The following is a 17,229-nucleotide window of genomic DNA, read 5'->3' as shown; positions in this document are numbered from 1 at the left end:
AAAAAAATATAAACAAAAGAATAAATTAGTAAAACTTGTAAAATCTGACGATAATTTTAAAAAACGTTAAGAAGACGAATTGCTGGTGTTTGGGTGTCACGCGAGGGGAGAGGAGATGCATATCATCCATTGAAGAAGACACGCATTACGCAACGGGGGTCGGGAGCACGTTCGACTGAGTGTTAACATGTGTCGATCGGAGAGTGGAGCAACGTGTCTAACGATGAATAGAGACATGTATTGCAAGGTCAGATCTGACTCGACTGATCGATTTTACCCTACGTGACTTGGGAATCATGCATCTAATCCAAGAAACCAACCGAATTCGACACATATCGCCATTCAACATGCACCTTGTGTCACACTATGGGAACTTATGCTCCTCCCTTAACTATCTTTGTACGCGCGTGGGGGACTCCCTCCCAAGCACGTGGAAGCACATGAACACACATGGTGAGCTCCCCATTTAACCACCATTCAATTGTTTTTAATCCCATTTTTTATACTAACCCTATTACAACTTGATATTACCGACCACAAATTTTGAAAATTTTAAAACTCATAACACATAGAAAGGCTAGCTCGAAAAGGATGCGACATCCAAATAAGTAGTCGTTTGGACTTTCCTTAAATAACACTTATACCGATGTGCTAGCATGCGAGCATTTATTACCTTAAGTTATTAAATTATGCATTTTTAAGATCTCAAAAGGACATTTTTTTTATGAGTAAGCAATATATTTATAGAAAATTACCGAAATGCTCTTAGGATAAAATTATGAGATGCATGATTATTTTTATGCTATCCACCGAGCTAGGGAATATGCATATTTATAACTCAAGTAGAAAAATTTGGTCGAGTAAGTTATGCATGATGTGGATAATTACTAAAATGCCCATAAGTCGAGATTTTGAGTCATGTTATTTTATGTGCTCATTGTGGAGCTATAATGCAGGATGGTTATTGTTAATTGTGCTCTGAGTGATTGATGATGTTATCTCTTCATTGAGATTGTATGTTTAGCTTCAGNCATCTTTACCCAAGTCGTGGGATACTGTTGTTGCCGCAATCAGAGTTTNTGATGATGTTATCTCTTCATTGAGATTGTATGTTTAGCTTCAGGTGATTGATTGTGTGTTCTCCCTATAGAGTGTGTTTATCTGCACAGAGCTAGAACTAGGGCTCTAGAGTTAGGTTGGCTAGACGATGACCTAGTTTAGGACACCTCCAATAGATTGAGCACTTTAGGATCATAAGTAGCGGCCAAAGGGTCTAAACCCTAATACTCCTAGACTAAGAAAGACTCGAGGAGTTAAATTCGGGTACCTTAGAGTCCAAAGTTTGCATTAAGTCACCCACCCACCTTTGGAATCCAATAGACCTCTTCATTACTAAGAGATGACTAAGGTGATGATTAGAATTTATGTCTCGTGCTTTAGGTAATCGATAGGAATATCTCCTTAACAAGCATGCATGAGCCAACCAAGTTAGGTTTAGGGTGCTGCAGCTCGAGCGATTTACATGTAGACCTAGGTCAGTACGTTTCTAGTAGACCTTACACCCCAAGATCGTGAGCAACAATCAAGGGTCTACACCTGTGTGCACCCAGAAAATGGATTAGTGCGAGGAATTGGCCCTAAACATCCTTGAAACAAGAGACAAATTTAAATCGTCTAGACTCTCTTAAGGACCTAGTAGACCTCTACGACATCTAAGAAGGACAAAGGTAGCTCTCTTAGTTGTTAGCAGTATGTACGGTGTCATCAGACCCTCTACTAATAGATCTCCACGGTGTTAGATGTCTAATGGTGCCATCAGAATCTCCGATACAATTTTCACTCTTATACTAATACTACCGAGCTAGGCCTAGACCAGTTAGGGTAGTGCACAAGGTGACTTCACCCAACCTTGTGGAAGTGACAAAGCAGTAAACTCGCCTTGAGAGGGGGGTGGAAACACACAAGTTGACTCAGTAGCTGGCCGGGTGTCGCACCCCCAAACTAGGGTGACTTTATGGTTTTGTGGAAAGGTTTGCCAACAAATCATCCATGGATGATATGTAGGCTAGCTAGCAATCACCTTAGTGTCCTACTAGAACTTGTTAGGTTATGGAGCCTGCTACTTATTTATAACTTGGTCAATGGTTATATCCGGTAAAGCTATATTCGGTAAAGCTATACTCGGTAAAGTTATATCCGGTAAAACTATATATGGTAAATAACTATATATAGTAGATGGTTAAATCTGGTAAAGCTATATATAGTAAATAGCTATATATAGTAGATGGCTAAATCTGGTAAAGCTATATATAGTAAACTTAACTATATATATATATATTCCGTCCAGTAGAGCTTTGAAAATGTACTTTCTATATTCTCTGTATTCTCTCTTACTGTACATACTTGGAGTCATCAATATAAATCATTTAGCTAGAGTTCTCCTTGCATTTTCTCTAANAAGTAAGTGGGAGTTGAGCTTGAGTTGCAGGAAAACTCACTTAATGATGTTANGATCCTAACAACTGGTATCAGAGCTAGGCGGAAGTCACCATGATCTGTGAAGATGGAAAGTTCAAAGATTGAAATTGAGAAGTTCGATGGATCCGATTTTGGTTTCTGGAAAATANGTTGAGCTTGAGTTGTAGGAAAACTCACCTAGTGATGTTGTAGTAGATACTTATGAAACTCCTAAGACTACTGANGGAAGCTCAAGGATCGAAAAGCCTTAGGGATGATCCGGTTGATGCTATCTAGAAACGTGGCGTTTAACATCATCAAGGAGAAGACAACGTCAGATCTGATGAAGGCGTTGTCGAATATGTTACGAAAATCGTCGGCTATGAACAAGGTGTATTTGATGCGGAGATTGTTCAATCTACAGATGTCTGAAGGTGGATCTGTTGTGGATCATATAAATGAATTCAATATGATCGTAAGTCAACTGAGTTCGGTGAAAATTAATTTCGAAGATGAAATTAAAGCATTGAGTTTGATGTCATCTTTACCCAAGTCGTGGGATACTGTTGTTGCCGCAATCAGAGTTTCCGAGGATCTGATAGACTGAAGTTTGATGAAATTCGAGATGTAGTTCTCAGCAAAAGTACTCGCAAACGAGAAATTGGAAATTCATCTAGTAGTGCTCTCAGTGTTGACCAACGGGGAAGAAGTAAACCGAAGGGCCCAAACAAAGGGTGATCAAAATCAAAGAACCGAGAAAAATCTCCAAATAGACCAAACGTAACGTGTTGGAATTGTGGAGAAAAATGTCACTTTCGGACAGGTTGTACAAGACCAAAGAGGAAGCATAATCACAAATCTGGAGATGATGATGATTCTATAAATTCAGCAGAAGACATTAAAGATGCTCTAATCCTCAGCGTGGACAGTTTGATTGAATCCTGGATTTTGGATTCAGGTGCATCTTTTCACTCGTCTCCAAATAAAGAGTTGTTCCGAAATTTCAAGTCTGAAAATTTCGAGAAGGTGTATCTTGCCGACAACAAAGATTTGAAGATTAAAGGAAAAGGAGATGTCTACATAAAAACTCTGGTAGAAAATCAGTGGACATTAAAGGATGTTAGATATATTCCTGGTCTCAAGAAGAACCTGATCTCTATTGGTCAGTTGGACAGCACAGGTTATGCAACACAGTTAGGGAAGAGTTCGTGGAAGATTATGAAGGGTGCTACGGTGGTAGCATGTGGCTCAAAATCTGGAACCTTATACACCACTGCAGGGTGTATGAACATAGCTGCTGTTGCTGAGAGTGCTTCAAATTCAAGTCTATGGCACAATAGACTTGGACATATGAGCGTGAAAGGAATGAAGACACTGGCTGCGAAAGGAATTTTAGAAGGTCTGAAATCTGTTGATGTGGGTCATTGTGAGAACTACGTTATGAGCAAGCATAAACGAGTTAGCTTCACAAGGACTGCCAGAGAGTTGAAGAAAGTGTGGTTGGAAATGGAACCAGATGTGGAGCAAGGTTCGACGAAGCAAGTGGGAGTTGAGCTTGAGTTGCAGGAAAACTCACTTAGTGATGTTGTAGCAGATACTCATGAAACTCCTGAGACTACTGCTGAGGAACCAGATGTGGAGCATAGTTCCAAGACAACGAAGCAAGTGGGAGTTGAGCTTGAGTTGCAGGAAAACTCACTTAGTGATGTTGTAACAGATACTCATGAAGCTCCTGGGACTATTGCTGAGGAACCAGATGTGGAGCAAGATTCCAAGACAACGAAGTAAGTGGGAGTTAAGCTTGAGTTGCAGGAAAACTCACTTAGTGATGTTGTAGCAGATACTCATGAAACTCCTGAGACTACTGCTGAGGAACCAGATGTGGAGCATAGTTCCAAGACAACGAAGCAAGTGGGAGTTGAGCTTGAGTTGCAGGAAAACTCACTTAGTGATGTTGTAACAGATACTCATGAAGCTCCTGGGACTATTGCTGAGGAACCAGATGTGGAGCAAGGTTCCAAGACAACGAAGTAAGTGGGAGTTGAGCTTGAGTTGCAGGAAAACTCACTTAATGATGTTATAGCAGATACTCATGAAACTCCTGAGACTACTGCTGAGGAACCAGATGTGGAGCAAGGTTCCAAGACCACGAAGCAAGTGGGAGTTGAGCTTGAGTTGTAGGAAAACTCACCTAGTGATGTTGTAGTAGATACTTATGAAACTCCTAAGACTACTGAAGAAGAATCAGCAGTGGAGCAAGTGACACCTGAACTGGTGTTGAGAAGATCATCCAGTACTATCAGAGTACCAGATATGTATGTACCTTCATTACACTATCTGTTGCTGATGAAAGGGAACCACAACCCTTTGAGGAGGCCCTACAGTTGGAGAATACAACCAAGTGAGAGCAAGCCATGGATGATAGGAAGTCTAGGCTTCAAAAATGCGTTGTACTGAGGCTGAGTACGTGGCAATAGCTGAAGCTGGAAAGAAGACGATATGGATGACTGACTATCTGGAAGAATGGGCAAGAAGTAGCACGAAGATATTCTTTATAGAGATAGTCAGAGTGTCATACAGTTGGCGAAGGAACCTGGTCTACTTTTTAAGGAGAAAACACAGAAGACGATACCATTTCACTTGCAGGTTAGTGAAAGATGGTGATGTGTTTGAAGAAGATAGAGGGTGCAAAGAATCCAGCAAACATGTTGACAAAATGTGTTGATGTTGGAATATTGAGGTTGTGCAAAGCCTCAATTGATATGGTGCCATGAAGATGCTCATGGTCGTTTGAGAATGAAATTCTTGGTTGACTAGATCAGTCTCCAAGTGGGAGAATTGTTAGGTTATGGAGCCTGCTACTTATTTATAGCTTGGTCAACGGTTATATCGGTAAAGTTATATTTGGTAAATAGCTATATATAGTAAATGGTTAAATCTGGTAAAACTATATATAGTAAATAGCTATATATAGTAGATGGCTAAATCTGGTAAAGCTATATATAGTAAACTTAACTATATATATATATATATATATCACGTCCGGTAAAGGTTTGAAAATGTACTTTCTGTATTCTCTGTATTCTCTCTTACTGTACATACTTGGAGTCATCAATATAAATCATTTATCTAGAGTTCTCCTTGCATTTTCTCTATCTTGTTCTTTAGTGTTCATCTAGATCGAGTGTGTGCGTTATTGTGCGATCCTAACAGAGCTTTATGAGGTAGCGCCTTAACTTAGGACGTCAATCTTTCACCGCGTAGGTAGAGCATGCTAGCTAAATCAAAGAACAGAAAAGTGGTAGAACCTGCATATATCCCTAGGGGATAAGATTCAAATAAGAGATCTGCTCAAAACTTCAAGCCACTTCAATGCTCTAGCAATAGAGATTAGATCCAAATTCCTAGATCCCATAGTAAAACTTATGGATATCTACTAGGTTAAGGATGTTAAAAGAGCCTACAAGTAGATTGTTTATCGAGTATTTAAACTCACATCTTTCACTTTTTCTTTTTTTCCCATGAGTTCGCAGGCTATCAGACAAGGTGAGGGATTGTTGGAGAGCTGCATAGTCACAAAGAGGATGGTTTTGGAGCGTTAACATGTATTTTGAGTAATTTATATTTGGATTTATAATTGTTTCCTGAACCCATTCCTACATTTATTTGTATTTAATGGCAGTGTTGTTTACTTCTATTTCGATTTAAATTTTGGCTCAANTTTTTTTTTTTTTTTTTTTTTTTTTTTTTTTTTTTTTTTTTGTTACGGTCCCAAATTTGAAGTGTTGAAAATGGATAATGACAAGTCTAAAGAAAGGTTCCAGCTATGTTATTAAGAAATCAATTAATACACCGTAGAACAATGGTAGTTGGAAGTTGCCTGTCATAATCCCTTTAGCCTGCCCCTTCTTTTCCTAATAGCCTATTACCCCTTAATATGTTTTCTCATTTTCTTCTTGAAGTTACGAAAAATTTTAAACAATATAACACCTCCCATATATTAGTAGCCATTTAACCTCACTTAAAACCTGAGAAATTGATACAATTCTATAAAAATGGGGATTCGATATCTATCCTTTGCTACTTGTGTATACTTGCATATATCTTTTTGAATTATATGCAATTATATAGCACTTTTATAACAATAATCCTCCATTTTAAGGTTAGATATATCCATAATTATGGTCATTACTATTTCAACATACTCTTATTCATTACATATATGAGTTTGAGTAGGGATTAATGTTTACATATATGAGTTTGAGTAGGGATTAATGTTGACAAATGACCTGTCTTTAATATTTTTGGCTTACATAAAACACGTCAGCTAGGTAGAATACCTGGATCATTAACAATGAGAGATGCACCATTATCAGCATTGGTAAGATTCAGAATCATTGGAGCTGCCTTCAAAGCCCTAGCACAATTTAACAAATAAATAAATAAATCATGGTAAGAATGGTTAGGAATCACGACTCTCCACAATTGTATGATATTGTCCACTTTGAGTATAATCTCTCATGCTTTGGGCTTTCGCAGAAGGGCTCGTACCAATGTAGATGTATTCCTTTACTTGTAAACTCATGATCATTTCCTAAATTAGACTCACTTCCAATAATCTGAGTGAAGTGTGTTCTAAAATTTTCCATATTTGTTATTATTTTTGTAATACTCTTATCTATATAAAATATATATATATATATATATATATATATATATATATATATATATATACATGTTTATAATCTTACCATTCTTCGGGAGATTGGTATTGAGAAGCTAAATCGCCAAAGCGGAACGCAAGCATCTCTGTATTTATAATACCAGGATCTAATGCCACAATCGCCATTCCATCGGGTAGCTCTTTTGCAACTGATTTGCTTAACCCTTCAATCGCCCACTTTGACACACTATATGCGGAAGCCTAAATAATAATCATTCAATATTAATCTATAATTTCAAAAGCTTAAAACTCCATTTTTGATATAATTTTGAAGCTTTCCATTTAGGATGATATGCATACATACCAAGGCAGCTCCTGTTCTTCCATAGATGGAAGATAGATTAACAATGACACCTTGGTTCTTAGGAATCATTAGAGGAAGGAAGTGACGCAACACATTCGTGGTTCCTTTTATATTAACATCAATAACGTAATCAAACTCTTGTTCAGGAACCTCCCACATCTTTAAATGGCCATGGTACACAGCTGCATTATTTACTGTGGATAACCAAATTTCAGTACACTTCAATTAACAGGAATTACAAAAGAACCATAACATGAGCATACCAATTATATCAGGCGCGCCAATCTTTTGCATGATTGTGTGTGCCATCTCTTCGATGCAGCTACTTGATTTCTGCAAAACCCAATTTTCGAAATTAATGTTTAAATAGAAAGCGTTGGTGAAGAAAAATGTGATTACAAACCACGTCGATGTTAAAGAGCAAATGGTTGCAGGGGGAAGCCTGGAGGAGCTGTGTGTGAAGCGAATCCAATTTGTTTTTATTGCGAGAGCAACCAGCAATGATGTGACCACGCTTTGCCAACTCTAAGGCTAAAGCTCTTCCTAGTCCTTGGCTCACTCCAGTTATGAGGATCGTCTTGTGGGGATCATTTGAACTTGCCAACGCCATTAAGTTGCAATGAAAACAGCTGCTGCTTACTTTGAAAATGGTAGAGATAGATGCAGAAATAGAATTTTTTTGGAGAAAAGAAAACATCGTGCATCTATTTAATTGGTGTCTCTTAGAGTGGCGGCAATTTCGAAGTTAATAATACTTTTTCTTTAAAGATAAAGTTATTTTCAAATGCTATCAACCACACATTTTCAACATGAATCCAAGTTAAATAAATGAATACGTCATATCTCAATAATTTTGAAATTTTTCAAACAAACTTTTCAAAACACAATGATTGAAACGACTTACAGGTCCATGTGACGTGGGAATAAAATGGAATGAGAGTATTCATGAATTTGTACCAGAATGAACTACGATTTTGTTCACTTTTTTAAAATTCGTTAATTCATAAAATAAATATTTTATTGGACAACTATATACTGCTCAATTTTAATTTTGGATGCTAATATATATTTTTTTTTCTTTAATCTCAAATTAGTTAATTAGTTCATATTTTAAAAATAATAATTTTGAGAGTAAACACCATGGCCTAATCAATCTAACACATGACATCGGCCATAGGTGGGCTTTGGGATGTTTTAAAATAAAAATTAATTAATTAATTATTATTATTATTAAAAAGAAAACATGACCGTTCTGAATTGTGACAGTATTCGAAAAAAAGAAAACAAAATTTGAAAACCTCATTTCCGTTACTCACTTTTTATATTATTGTATTATTATTATTATTTAATATTTTAATACTTTAATAATTTAAAATTGCTCTATTTATTAATAAGCATAAAATACTTCATTATGGTTCAACGAAAAAAAAATATCAATTTGCATGAATCGAGCCTATTTCTACATGTACTTGAGCTATTTGATAAAATTTTAGAACATTTATTTTGAACCATGACACGGTTACAAATCTGGAAACAACCCTTATGTCAAATCTGGAAACAAATTATGATTTTGATGCTGAAGCAATTCGGAAAGTAAACTTTTCGGGAATGACATGAAAATTTTAATCCACATCAGCAATCCATGTGGGTCATTGACTACCTAATTAGGAGCATCCAACGAGAACAAATTATCCTTTCTCAATCCTAAATGGGTAGGAATACCCGATATAAAATGAAAAGGTGACTTAAAAAGAGGGGAGAGCCACGTTTGGGAAGAAAAATTGAAATAGACATCAGAGGACTCTACTACTGTGAAACCAGAGAGGAAGAAGGAGAAGAATCCTAATCCAACAGTGGTTGACAGCAGAAGGAAAAGAAGACCAAGAATGATAGATTAGGGCGAAGAGGTGGACGTGAGAGCTCAAGGTAAGAGAATTTCTTGAAAAAGAAGACCAAGAATGATAGATTAGGGCGAAGAGGTGGACGTGAGAGCTCAAGGTAAGAGAATTTCCATTGGAGAACAACAAAGCTGGATAAATCTCTAGTTTTATGTAGTTTAAGTATGTTGATGGTGTGATTTTAGTTTATTAAAGAGTTGTTAATGATTTACATATTTGTTTAATTAGCTACTTTACATACGTAGTTGTTCTCTTATTCAAAAAAAGTATAATGAAATTCTTTTTAAATAGTGTTCCCTTCCAAGATAGGGAAGGATTAGAAATAATTCTTTTACTAATCTAGTTAACAGAAATTAAAAAAGAATTTTGAAAGTAATCACATGACCCTTCCACTCCCAAGTGGGCTTGGAAATTTATTAAAAAAAATCAAAATCTACTACAAAACTCAACCACTTATCTATTTAACCTGTCCCAGTTCAACCTTTCTAGTTAGTTTCTATTTTTCCGACAGGAGTGCACTCTGCAGAATTTTGTTTAATTAGTTTACAATTATCAACACTCATTTAAATAATACCTAAAAACTCAATTAATTTTCAAATAAAAGTAACCAAAAGGAGAGGTTCTATGTGCCATCAATAATTTACTTGTTATTTGTGACCGTGTATACTTGTATTTTTTTTTTTTTTTTATTTTACATCATTTTATTATATACATTCACAACATATTAGCGACATAGTCTAAACTCACATCTAGGGCTTCATGCGTTCCTTGTGACACAGTCTGAAAACCTATGCTCAAGCCTTCATGCGTTCTAAGTGGCATAGTCTGAATACCTAAGCTCAAGGCTTCTTAGCTCCAAGCAGCGTAATCTGCAAACCTACATCCAAAATTTTTTACATTCTAAGTGATATAGTCTGATCCTACAACCAGGATTTCATGTGTTCCCTGCGATATAGTCTAGCTACATATGCCCAAGACTTTACAGTTCCAAGTGACATATTCAGAATGCCTACGCTTAAGGCTTCATACGTTTCAAGCAGTGTAATTTAAAAACAAACATCCAAAGCTTCTTACGTTCCAAGCGATGTAGTCTAAGTAATGAATATGTTGTACTGTGAGAGGTCTTAGAAGTTTCTTAAGTTTCTGAGTTTGAGGACCTTAGTCCTTTATCCTTGAGTGGTACTTAGCATTCTGTTTATCTTGAAAGTTGTAGAGCTTGCTTAATATTTTTCTTGGTTCTCAACCTTAAACACTTTACAATTTCTAAGGTTTGTAATTTTTGGAAGCATAAGTCGTATCATGCATTCTTAAGCTCTACATAACTTAGTAACATGCATGAGTCATTCAAAATGCCATGAAGTCATAATATATTCTTTAGACAATTCTAGAAGAGTCTTGGTTCTTCGGTAAGAGTTACTTGAGGTATTTTCTCGAGCAATGGACCATTATGCAGTGACGTGAAAAAAATAATAAAAATGCATAAAATTTAAAACATTTAAACACATGCATGCAATTTGAAATTTAATTAAAAATAGTATTGAAAATTTTACTTTTACATAGAGACAGGAAAAGATCACTAAAATACATTAGTACGACATGAAACGATTTAAAATACATGAAATGTAGGATTTAAAGGTAAAGTACAAAGAGGACTACAGACTCAAATGTGGTGGAACTCTCTATAGCCAACCACCCATGTATGCCTTCGTCTCGACCGCTACGTCAAACTCCACCTAAAAAGAAAGTTGAAGCAGCAGGAATGAGTATATAAAATATACTCAATAAGCAGCTTGCTGGTAGTTCATATTTCGTTGTTAAGTCTTATTGGTCTTATTCATCATTCGGTATCTTATTCTCTTTTGGGAATTTGTTCTCCTCGTGTAGGCTCTTTCTAGGACCTAGGTTTTCTCATTCTACTTTCTCTTGGTTCTTGGTCCTATCTGGACCTCTAGCTCTCGGAATATTCTTAAGTCCTCTAGGTCTTCTGGTTAGTCGTTTCTGCTAGTCTCTCATCATCATCATCATATCTTAAAGCCCTCAAGGCGCGACTTCGGTACTCAGGGTTCATGCATTCTAGGAATCGACCAACTCTCAAGTGTACTACTGTAGACCCCAGCCACTCGTGACATGTTCACTTAAAGGCAACTAACTAGCAAACTTCCTATAAGTCATGCAAACTACCATCAACAATAAAATGGCAGTTCTATAGTTATGAGGACACCTGATAATCGAGTCAAGTTTACGATTAGAGGTTAGTTGGTGAACCTCTATCGTTCCCGGATAACTACTAACTCATATGCATGAACAATAAATCTCGACTAACTCTAATGTATCAACGTGGACCCCTGTCACTCGTGATAGGTTCACTAATAGAAAATTAACTGGCAAACTTCCTGTAAATTCCCACAAGGTACCATCAACAATAAAATGGTCAGTTCTATAGTTATGCAGACCCCTGACAATCGAGTCAAGTTTACGATTAGGGGTTAGTTGGCGAACCCCTAATCGTCCCTGGATAACCGCTATCTCATACGCAAGAGCAATAAATCTCGACCAACTCTAATGTACCAACGTGGACCCCTATCACTCGTGACAGGTTCACTAGTAGAAAATTAATTGACAAACTTCCTATAAGTCCCCACAAGGTACCATCAACAATAAAGTGGTCAATTCTATAGTTGCGCAGACCCCTGACAATCGAGTCAGGTTTACGATTAAGGGTTAGTTGGCAAACCCCTAATCGTCCCCGGATAACCGCTAATACTGTAACATATGTGACGGAGGCATAACATAATGATCTAATCATGATAAAGCTAGTCATCAATCTCGGTTCATAAGGTAGTGCGTACGCGTTTCAGTAAACATACATAATCACATTCAACATGTGTCACTCTAACTCATTCTATGCTCAAACTTCTAAAACATACTTCTCATATCATACTTTCATGCATATTATGAGCCTAGCTAAATCCAAGGTTCGGAGGTGACACTTACCTGAAAAGCATGACACTTTTTGTTCACATTTGCGCTTGGAAGGGTTCCAAAATTTGCTAAACTCCTCAGATAATTCATTGGTGCAAAATGAGAAATACCATGAAAACCGAGTTTGTGGGCGATGTGGACTTGCAACGGTTCTTCCAACGGTTGGTCTCCGAGAGTTCGTGAGCTCCTCCTCCATTTTTGACGTCTCTCAAACCGTCTTCTTCTGCTCTCCAAAGGCCATCGAAAATGGGCTACTCCAGCCGTCATTTGCTGCCTGCGGTTTTCGACGGTGGCAGAGTACAATCTCACCTGCCACACGCTTTTTATTTATTTATTATTTATTATTTATTATTTATTATTATTATTATTATTATTATTTATTTTATTTTTATCCGGTGGGTATTACACCTTACATATATTCTTTCAAACTAAACAACAATATATACTCATGTCTCATTCATTAACGATGTTCAAATTGAATATAATATTGATGTTATATTTGCAATTAATTGGACTCATTTTGGCAAAGTTCTGATGGTTTTAAATTGAAAGAAATTATGGAAAATTATACTCAAATGACAATTTTGAAAGAATTAAACATCGTGGAGTAGAATTGAAAATTACTAAATAAAATAAAATGGTATGTGTGGTTAATTCTGTATTTTTTTTTTAAACCCTTTCCTTTTACATTTACCTGGTCCTGCCCTAAGCCTATAGCCCAAAACATGTCCATCCAGTTTTTCAACAATGCCCAGCCCAATTTTTCCTTGCCGGCCCAGTTTATTGGCCCAGAAACTTTGCCCTAAATTCAGTCCCTTTCCTCTCCCTCGAATAACCAATATTATTCTCCTACTCAGGCTTTCATATAACGTATTACCGCCATTAGAACAATCTCTTGTTCGCCTCTGCAGAAGCTCTACCTCTTTCCAACTTCGTTTTGAGGATATGGTCAGTGGATCTCTTTATCAACTCTTCTCTTTTCTCCTTTGGTTGATGTCTTCATTGTCCTTTAAGATGTTCTATATTGTTGTTTCCATATTCATTTGGATTTTTTTTTTTAACCCCCTGTAATATGAGATTTGTGAGCCTGCTCATTTGTTAGTTCTGGATTTTTCAAGTGTCTCGTTATAAGAGTGATGCTTATTGTGAGGTACCCTGTGAAATGGCCACAGCGAAGGCCTCGGCTAATTCATCCATGATACACCAACTCCTCCACTCTACTTCTTTTGGGTCTGATTTTTTTTTTTTTTCATATAGGAATTATGTGTCCTAGAGAGTGTTTTGAGTTTGGTTCTGGAACCGTCCATCATAAAATTTAATTGTGTTGTGTCAAAGGCTGTGACGGAAAAAAGGCATGGAAGCTGTTTAGTAAAAAAAAAAAAAAAAATTACAAATAGTTTGGTCGTCCTACAATCCCAGAAATATGCACAGCATAATAGTTTCTGCAAGATGTTCATCCACATATTTTTGTTTACTTTCATTTTCTTATTCAAAATTGATAACTTCGCCATGAAATTAATGTCGGCTTTGATAGGCAAGAGGATTGAAGAAGCATTTGAAGAGGCTCAATGCTCCAAAGCATTGGATGCTCGACAAACTCGGTGGTGCATTTGTGAGTGAAATTTCTAGTTTCCATTTCAGTTTACATTTTTATTTTTGGGACAAACTTATTGATGACATTTTGTTCGACCTTTTTGATTCCTTTGTAGGCCCCCAAACCTTCATCTGGACCTCACAAATCAAGGGAATGTCTCCCACTTATTTTGATATTGCGTAACAGATTGAAATATGCTCTCACATACCGTGAGGTAATTTCAATTTTGATGCAACGACATGTTTTAGTTGATGGGAAGGTGAGGACAGACAAGACGTACCCTGCTGGGTTCATGGGTATGCTTACCTCAAACTTTGCATGCATACTATTATTTCAATTTCGATACTTATTCACCATTGTTCATAAGTCCCACAAATGCACATATCTTTCTAGGCAAATTACTATTTGCAAACGAGATACATAACAGTGTCCTGATAATAGAATGTGTTCCAATGACTTGATTGTCTGCTCTTATCTAAATCATTCTCTTAACCATGGTACTGCTTTCATCCAATGTCTCTTAATTGCTTAATATGCAATCCATTCATTATTTTTTTATGTACATTTCGAGCATGATACTTTTGTTTTTTTAGATGTTGTGTCGATTCCCAAAACAAATGAGAATTTCCGGCTTCTCTACGACACAAAAGGCCGATTCCGTCTTCACTCAGTCAGGGATGAAGAGGCTAAGGTTAGCTTTTGTTCTTTCATGACGAAGTTTGATATGTCTGTTACGACAATTCCTGTTGTATAGAATGTATACTGTCAGGATTCAGAGGAAATTAGATGCAATTGCAATCAGAGGTCTTACAACTTGTCCAGACAGAAAATATCATATTTTTAAAACCATTGTGCATTTTTTAGATGCTGTTTTTCACCTTGATTATTATCATGTGAGGTTCATGAAGGCAAATTAATTTCCAAATCCTCTGAAGTAATAAGTTTGTCTGTTTTCCATGATATATGGAATGGGATGATTGGTGATGACCGATTGATTTTGCAGTTTAAGCTGTGCAAAGTCCGATCAGTGCAGTTTGGGCAGAAGGGAATTCCTTATCTGAACACTTACGATGGACGAACAATCCGATATCCCGACCCCCTGATCAAGGCAAACGACACCATCAAGCTAGACCTCGACTCGAACAAGATTGCTGATTTCATCAAGTTTGATGTGGGAAACGTTGTGATGGTGACTGGTGGAAGAAATAGAGGACGAGTTGGAGTAATTAAAAACAGGGAGAAGCACAAGGGAAGCTTTGAGACAATTCACATTCAGGATGCTACCGGGCATGAATTTGCAACTCGGCTGGGCAATGTGTTTACGATTGGGAAGGGGACAAAGCCATGGGTGTCCCTTCCCAAGGGCAAGGGTATAAAACTATCCATCATTGAAGAAGCCAGGAAGAGGCTTGCCAACCAAGCAGCCGTTACGGTTTAAGAGTTGAGTATTGTAGTCATGATTCTAAGACCATTTTTGTTTAATATTTTGTGTTCTAATATGATGATAAATTAGATGTTGAGACTACTTCTGTTGCTTCTATAATTTTTTGATACAACATTGTTCCAATGACTCGATTTATTTATTTATTTTTAATATGGAGATGGAAATATTAGCATCTATTAGGGATCTATAATTAACATTTGACCAAAGCTGTTAAATTTTATAAGATGTAGGTTTTAAGTTTTACATATCGACCATTATTGGTCATATCATAGGTTGTTAGGCCTAGCTTCTTATTCAATGTTTGTTCACTCGTCTCCGTCAAGGATTACTAGGTATTCTCGGCATGCAGATGATCTATTAGAAAACATTTTCAATATGTTTCCTCTTTTACTTGTAGAGCTGAACTTTTTAAATTAAGAATTTCAAACCAGAATTCAAAGAAACAAAATTAAAGGAAACTTGAAAATAAAATTCTAACGGACCTAATTTTTTTGGAATATACGTTTAAATAGTAAAATAGCATAAATTTAAAAGAATTTAAAACTTCAAGAAACATTTTCTTGGTCTTATGTGTTTGATACAAAATACTGAAAATAATTAAAATATATGAAATGCAAGACAATTTATTCTATACTAAGCATCTATCCTATGTACGTGTCATGGTCTTTGCTTGTGATGCCACGACCTGAGTGTTTCAGAGAATACTCAGTAAGTGACTCACTATAGGGGTCATGCTAAAATGCAAACACGTGACTCACTATAGGGGTCATGCTAAAATGCAAACACGTGCAATCATGCTCTAGGACCTATTTCTATTTCATATTAAGGGTGGCCTCTAGTCCGGACTAATTATGGATGTGCAATACTTCCCTATACATGACCTACACGTGCGAGTGTGAATCTCCAAGCGGTTCGCACCCTCCTGGATCCATCATCGTCGAGCTAGCTGTCCGTAGCGATATCTGGAGGTCAGCAGATCCCTGTGTGTCATGATCAACATGATCATCGTCTTCATCATAACATGCGTGTCCACACTCATCATCATAAAGGGGAAGTATCATGATGCTTATGTACACACAACATGCATGAGGTCCCTCTATTTCTCATCTTAAAACATCCTTATGACACAACCATAGTCTCATCTCTATATTACATTTAGTAATACATGTTCATTATTCATCATCATATTAAGGTAAACGTCATGCATCATAAACATCATAATCATCGTAATTTCATCAAATGCATCAAGCACATCAAGTACATCATACATCGTCATATAACTCACGTACGTCATCACACATCATTATACATCATAGTTCATGCATCATCACATAATTCATATACGTCATCATACGTCATCATAAGTCATAGCTCATCCAAGTTTTCTAGTCTATCCCATAGTAAGACCATGGTTGGCCTTAGCCGACATTCTCCTTAATTTATAATGTTAGCTCTCGTTCTTCGAAAGTTGTTCCAAACGTTGCAGGAGTTCGTTTCCTATTACACCATTTGTCACCATTCGTTACTGTTTTAAAATTAATTAATAATTCAAATGATAACTATGAAAAACGATACTAAAATGGCCTCAATTACCTTAATTGAGGCCAAAAACAGGTTCGGGATGTCCGAACAGTTGGAAATGGATTAAATTTGGGATTCCGAGCTGAATAAGCCGAGGGAGCTGCGGGTCGACACGTGTAGGCTAGGAGTGGGCCACGTTGTGGGTAGGCGTTTCGGGTCGAGGCACGGGTCGGGTCAGATCGCGGGTCGCGTCGGGTTATTGGGCTGCCGAAGGTGTAGGTTGCAGGCCGGCTGGAATCACGAATT

At 36.9% G+C, this 17,229-nt stretch overlaps 2 protein-coding genes across 2 annotated transcripts; one reads left to right on the top strand and one right to left on the bottom strand.

Moving 5' to 3' along the window:
- Positions 1 to 6,627: 6,627 nt before the first annotated feature.
- On the bottom strand, positions 6,628 to 8,188 carry LOC111807157 (NADPH-dependent pterin aldehyde reductase-like). Its single transcript, XM_023692750.1, has 5 exons — positions 7,888 to 8,188; positions 7,748 to 7,817; positions 7,485 to 7,678; positions 7,209 to 7,381; positions 6,628 to 6,874 (listed from the first exon to the last, which is right to left on the bottom strand). The coding sequence occupies exons 1-5, from the start codon at positions 8,179 to 8,181 to the stop codon at positions 6,781 to 6,783; spliced, it is 825 nt and encodes a 274-aa protein (XP_023548518.1). The 5' UTR covers positions 8,182 to 8,188; the 3' UTR covers positions 6,628 to 6,780.
- Positions 8,189 to 13,207: 5,019 nt separating this feature from the next.
- Positions 13,208 to 15,550, top strand: LOC111781990 (40S ribosomal protein S4-3-like). Its single transcript, XM_023662748.1, has 5 exons — positions 13,208 to 13,312; positions 13,899 to 13,976; positions 14,074 to 14,254; positions 14,552 to 14,649; positions 14,962 to 15,550. Exons 1-5 carry the CDS (start codon positions 13,310 to 13,312, stop codon positions 15,394 to 15,396), a joined length of 795 nt encoding a protein of 264 aa, XP_023518516.1. The 5' UTR covers positions 13,208 to 13,309; the 3' UTR covers positions 15,397 to 15,550.
- Positions 15,551 to 17,229: the final 1,679 nt, after the last annotated feature.

The sequence above is a fragment of the Cucurbita pepo genome, chromosome LG01, assembly GCF_002806865.2.
Source record: "Cucurbita pepo subsp. pepo cultivar mu-cu-16 chromosome LG01, ASM280686v2, whole genome shotgun sequence".
NCBI lineage: Eukaryota > Viridiplantae > Streptophyta > Magnoliopsida > Cucurbitales > Cucurbitaceae > Cucurbita > Cucurbita pepo.
Note: the sequence above shows the minus strand (reverse complement) of the source record. Positions and strands in the feature narration are given on the sequence as shown.

Bases quoted from the DNA above. Each gene is read 5' to 3' on its own strand.
- LOC111807157 (XM_023692750.1), bottom strand. From the start codon at position 8,181: ATGTTTTCTTTTCTCCAAAAAAATTCTATTTCTGCATCTATCTCTACC. The intron at 7,818-7,887 runs GTTTGTAATCAC...TGGGTTTTGCAG, and splicing joins TGCTCTTTAACATCGACGTG to AAATCAAGTAGCTGCATCGA. The intron at 6,875-7,208 runs GTAAGATTATAA...AAATTGTGCTAG, and splicing joins TACCAATCTCCCGAAGAATG to GGCTTTGAAGGCAGCTCCAA.
- LOC111781990 (XM_023662748.1), top strand. The intron at 13,977-14,073 runs GTGAGTGAAATT...ATTCCTTTGTAG, and splicing joins ACAAACTCGGTGGTGCATTT to GCCCCCAAACCTTCATCTGG. The intron at 14,650-14,961 runs GTTAGCTTTTGT...TTGATTTTGCAG, and splicing joins TCAGGGATGAAGAGGCTAAG to TTTAAGCTGTGCAAAGTCCG.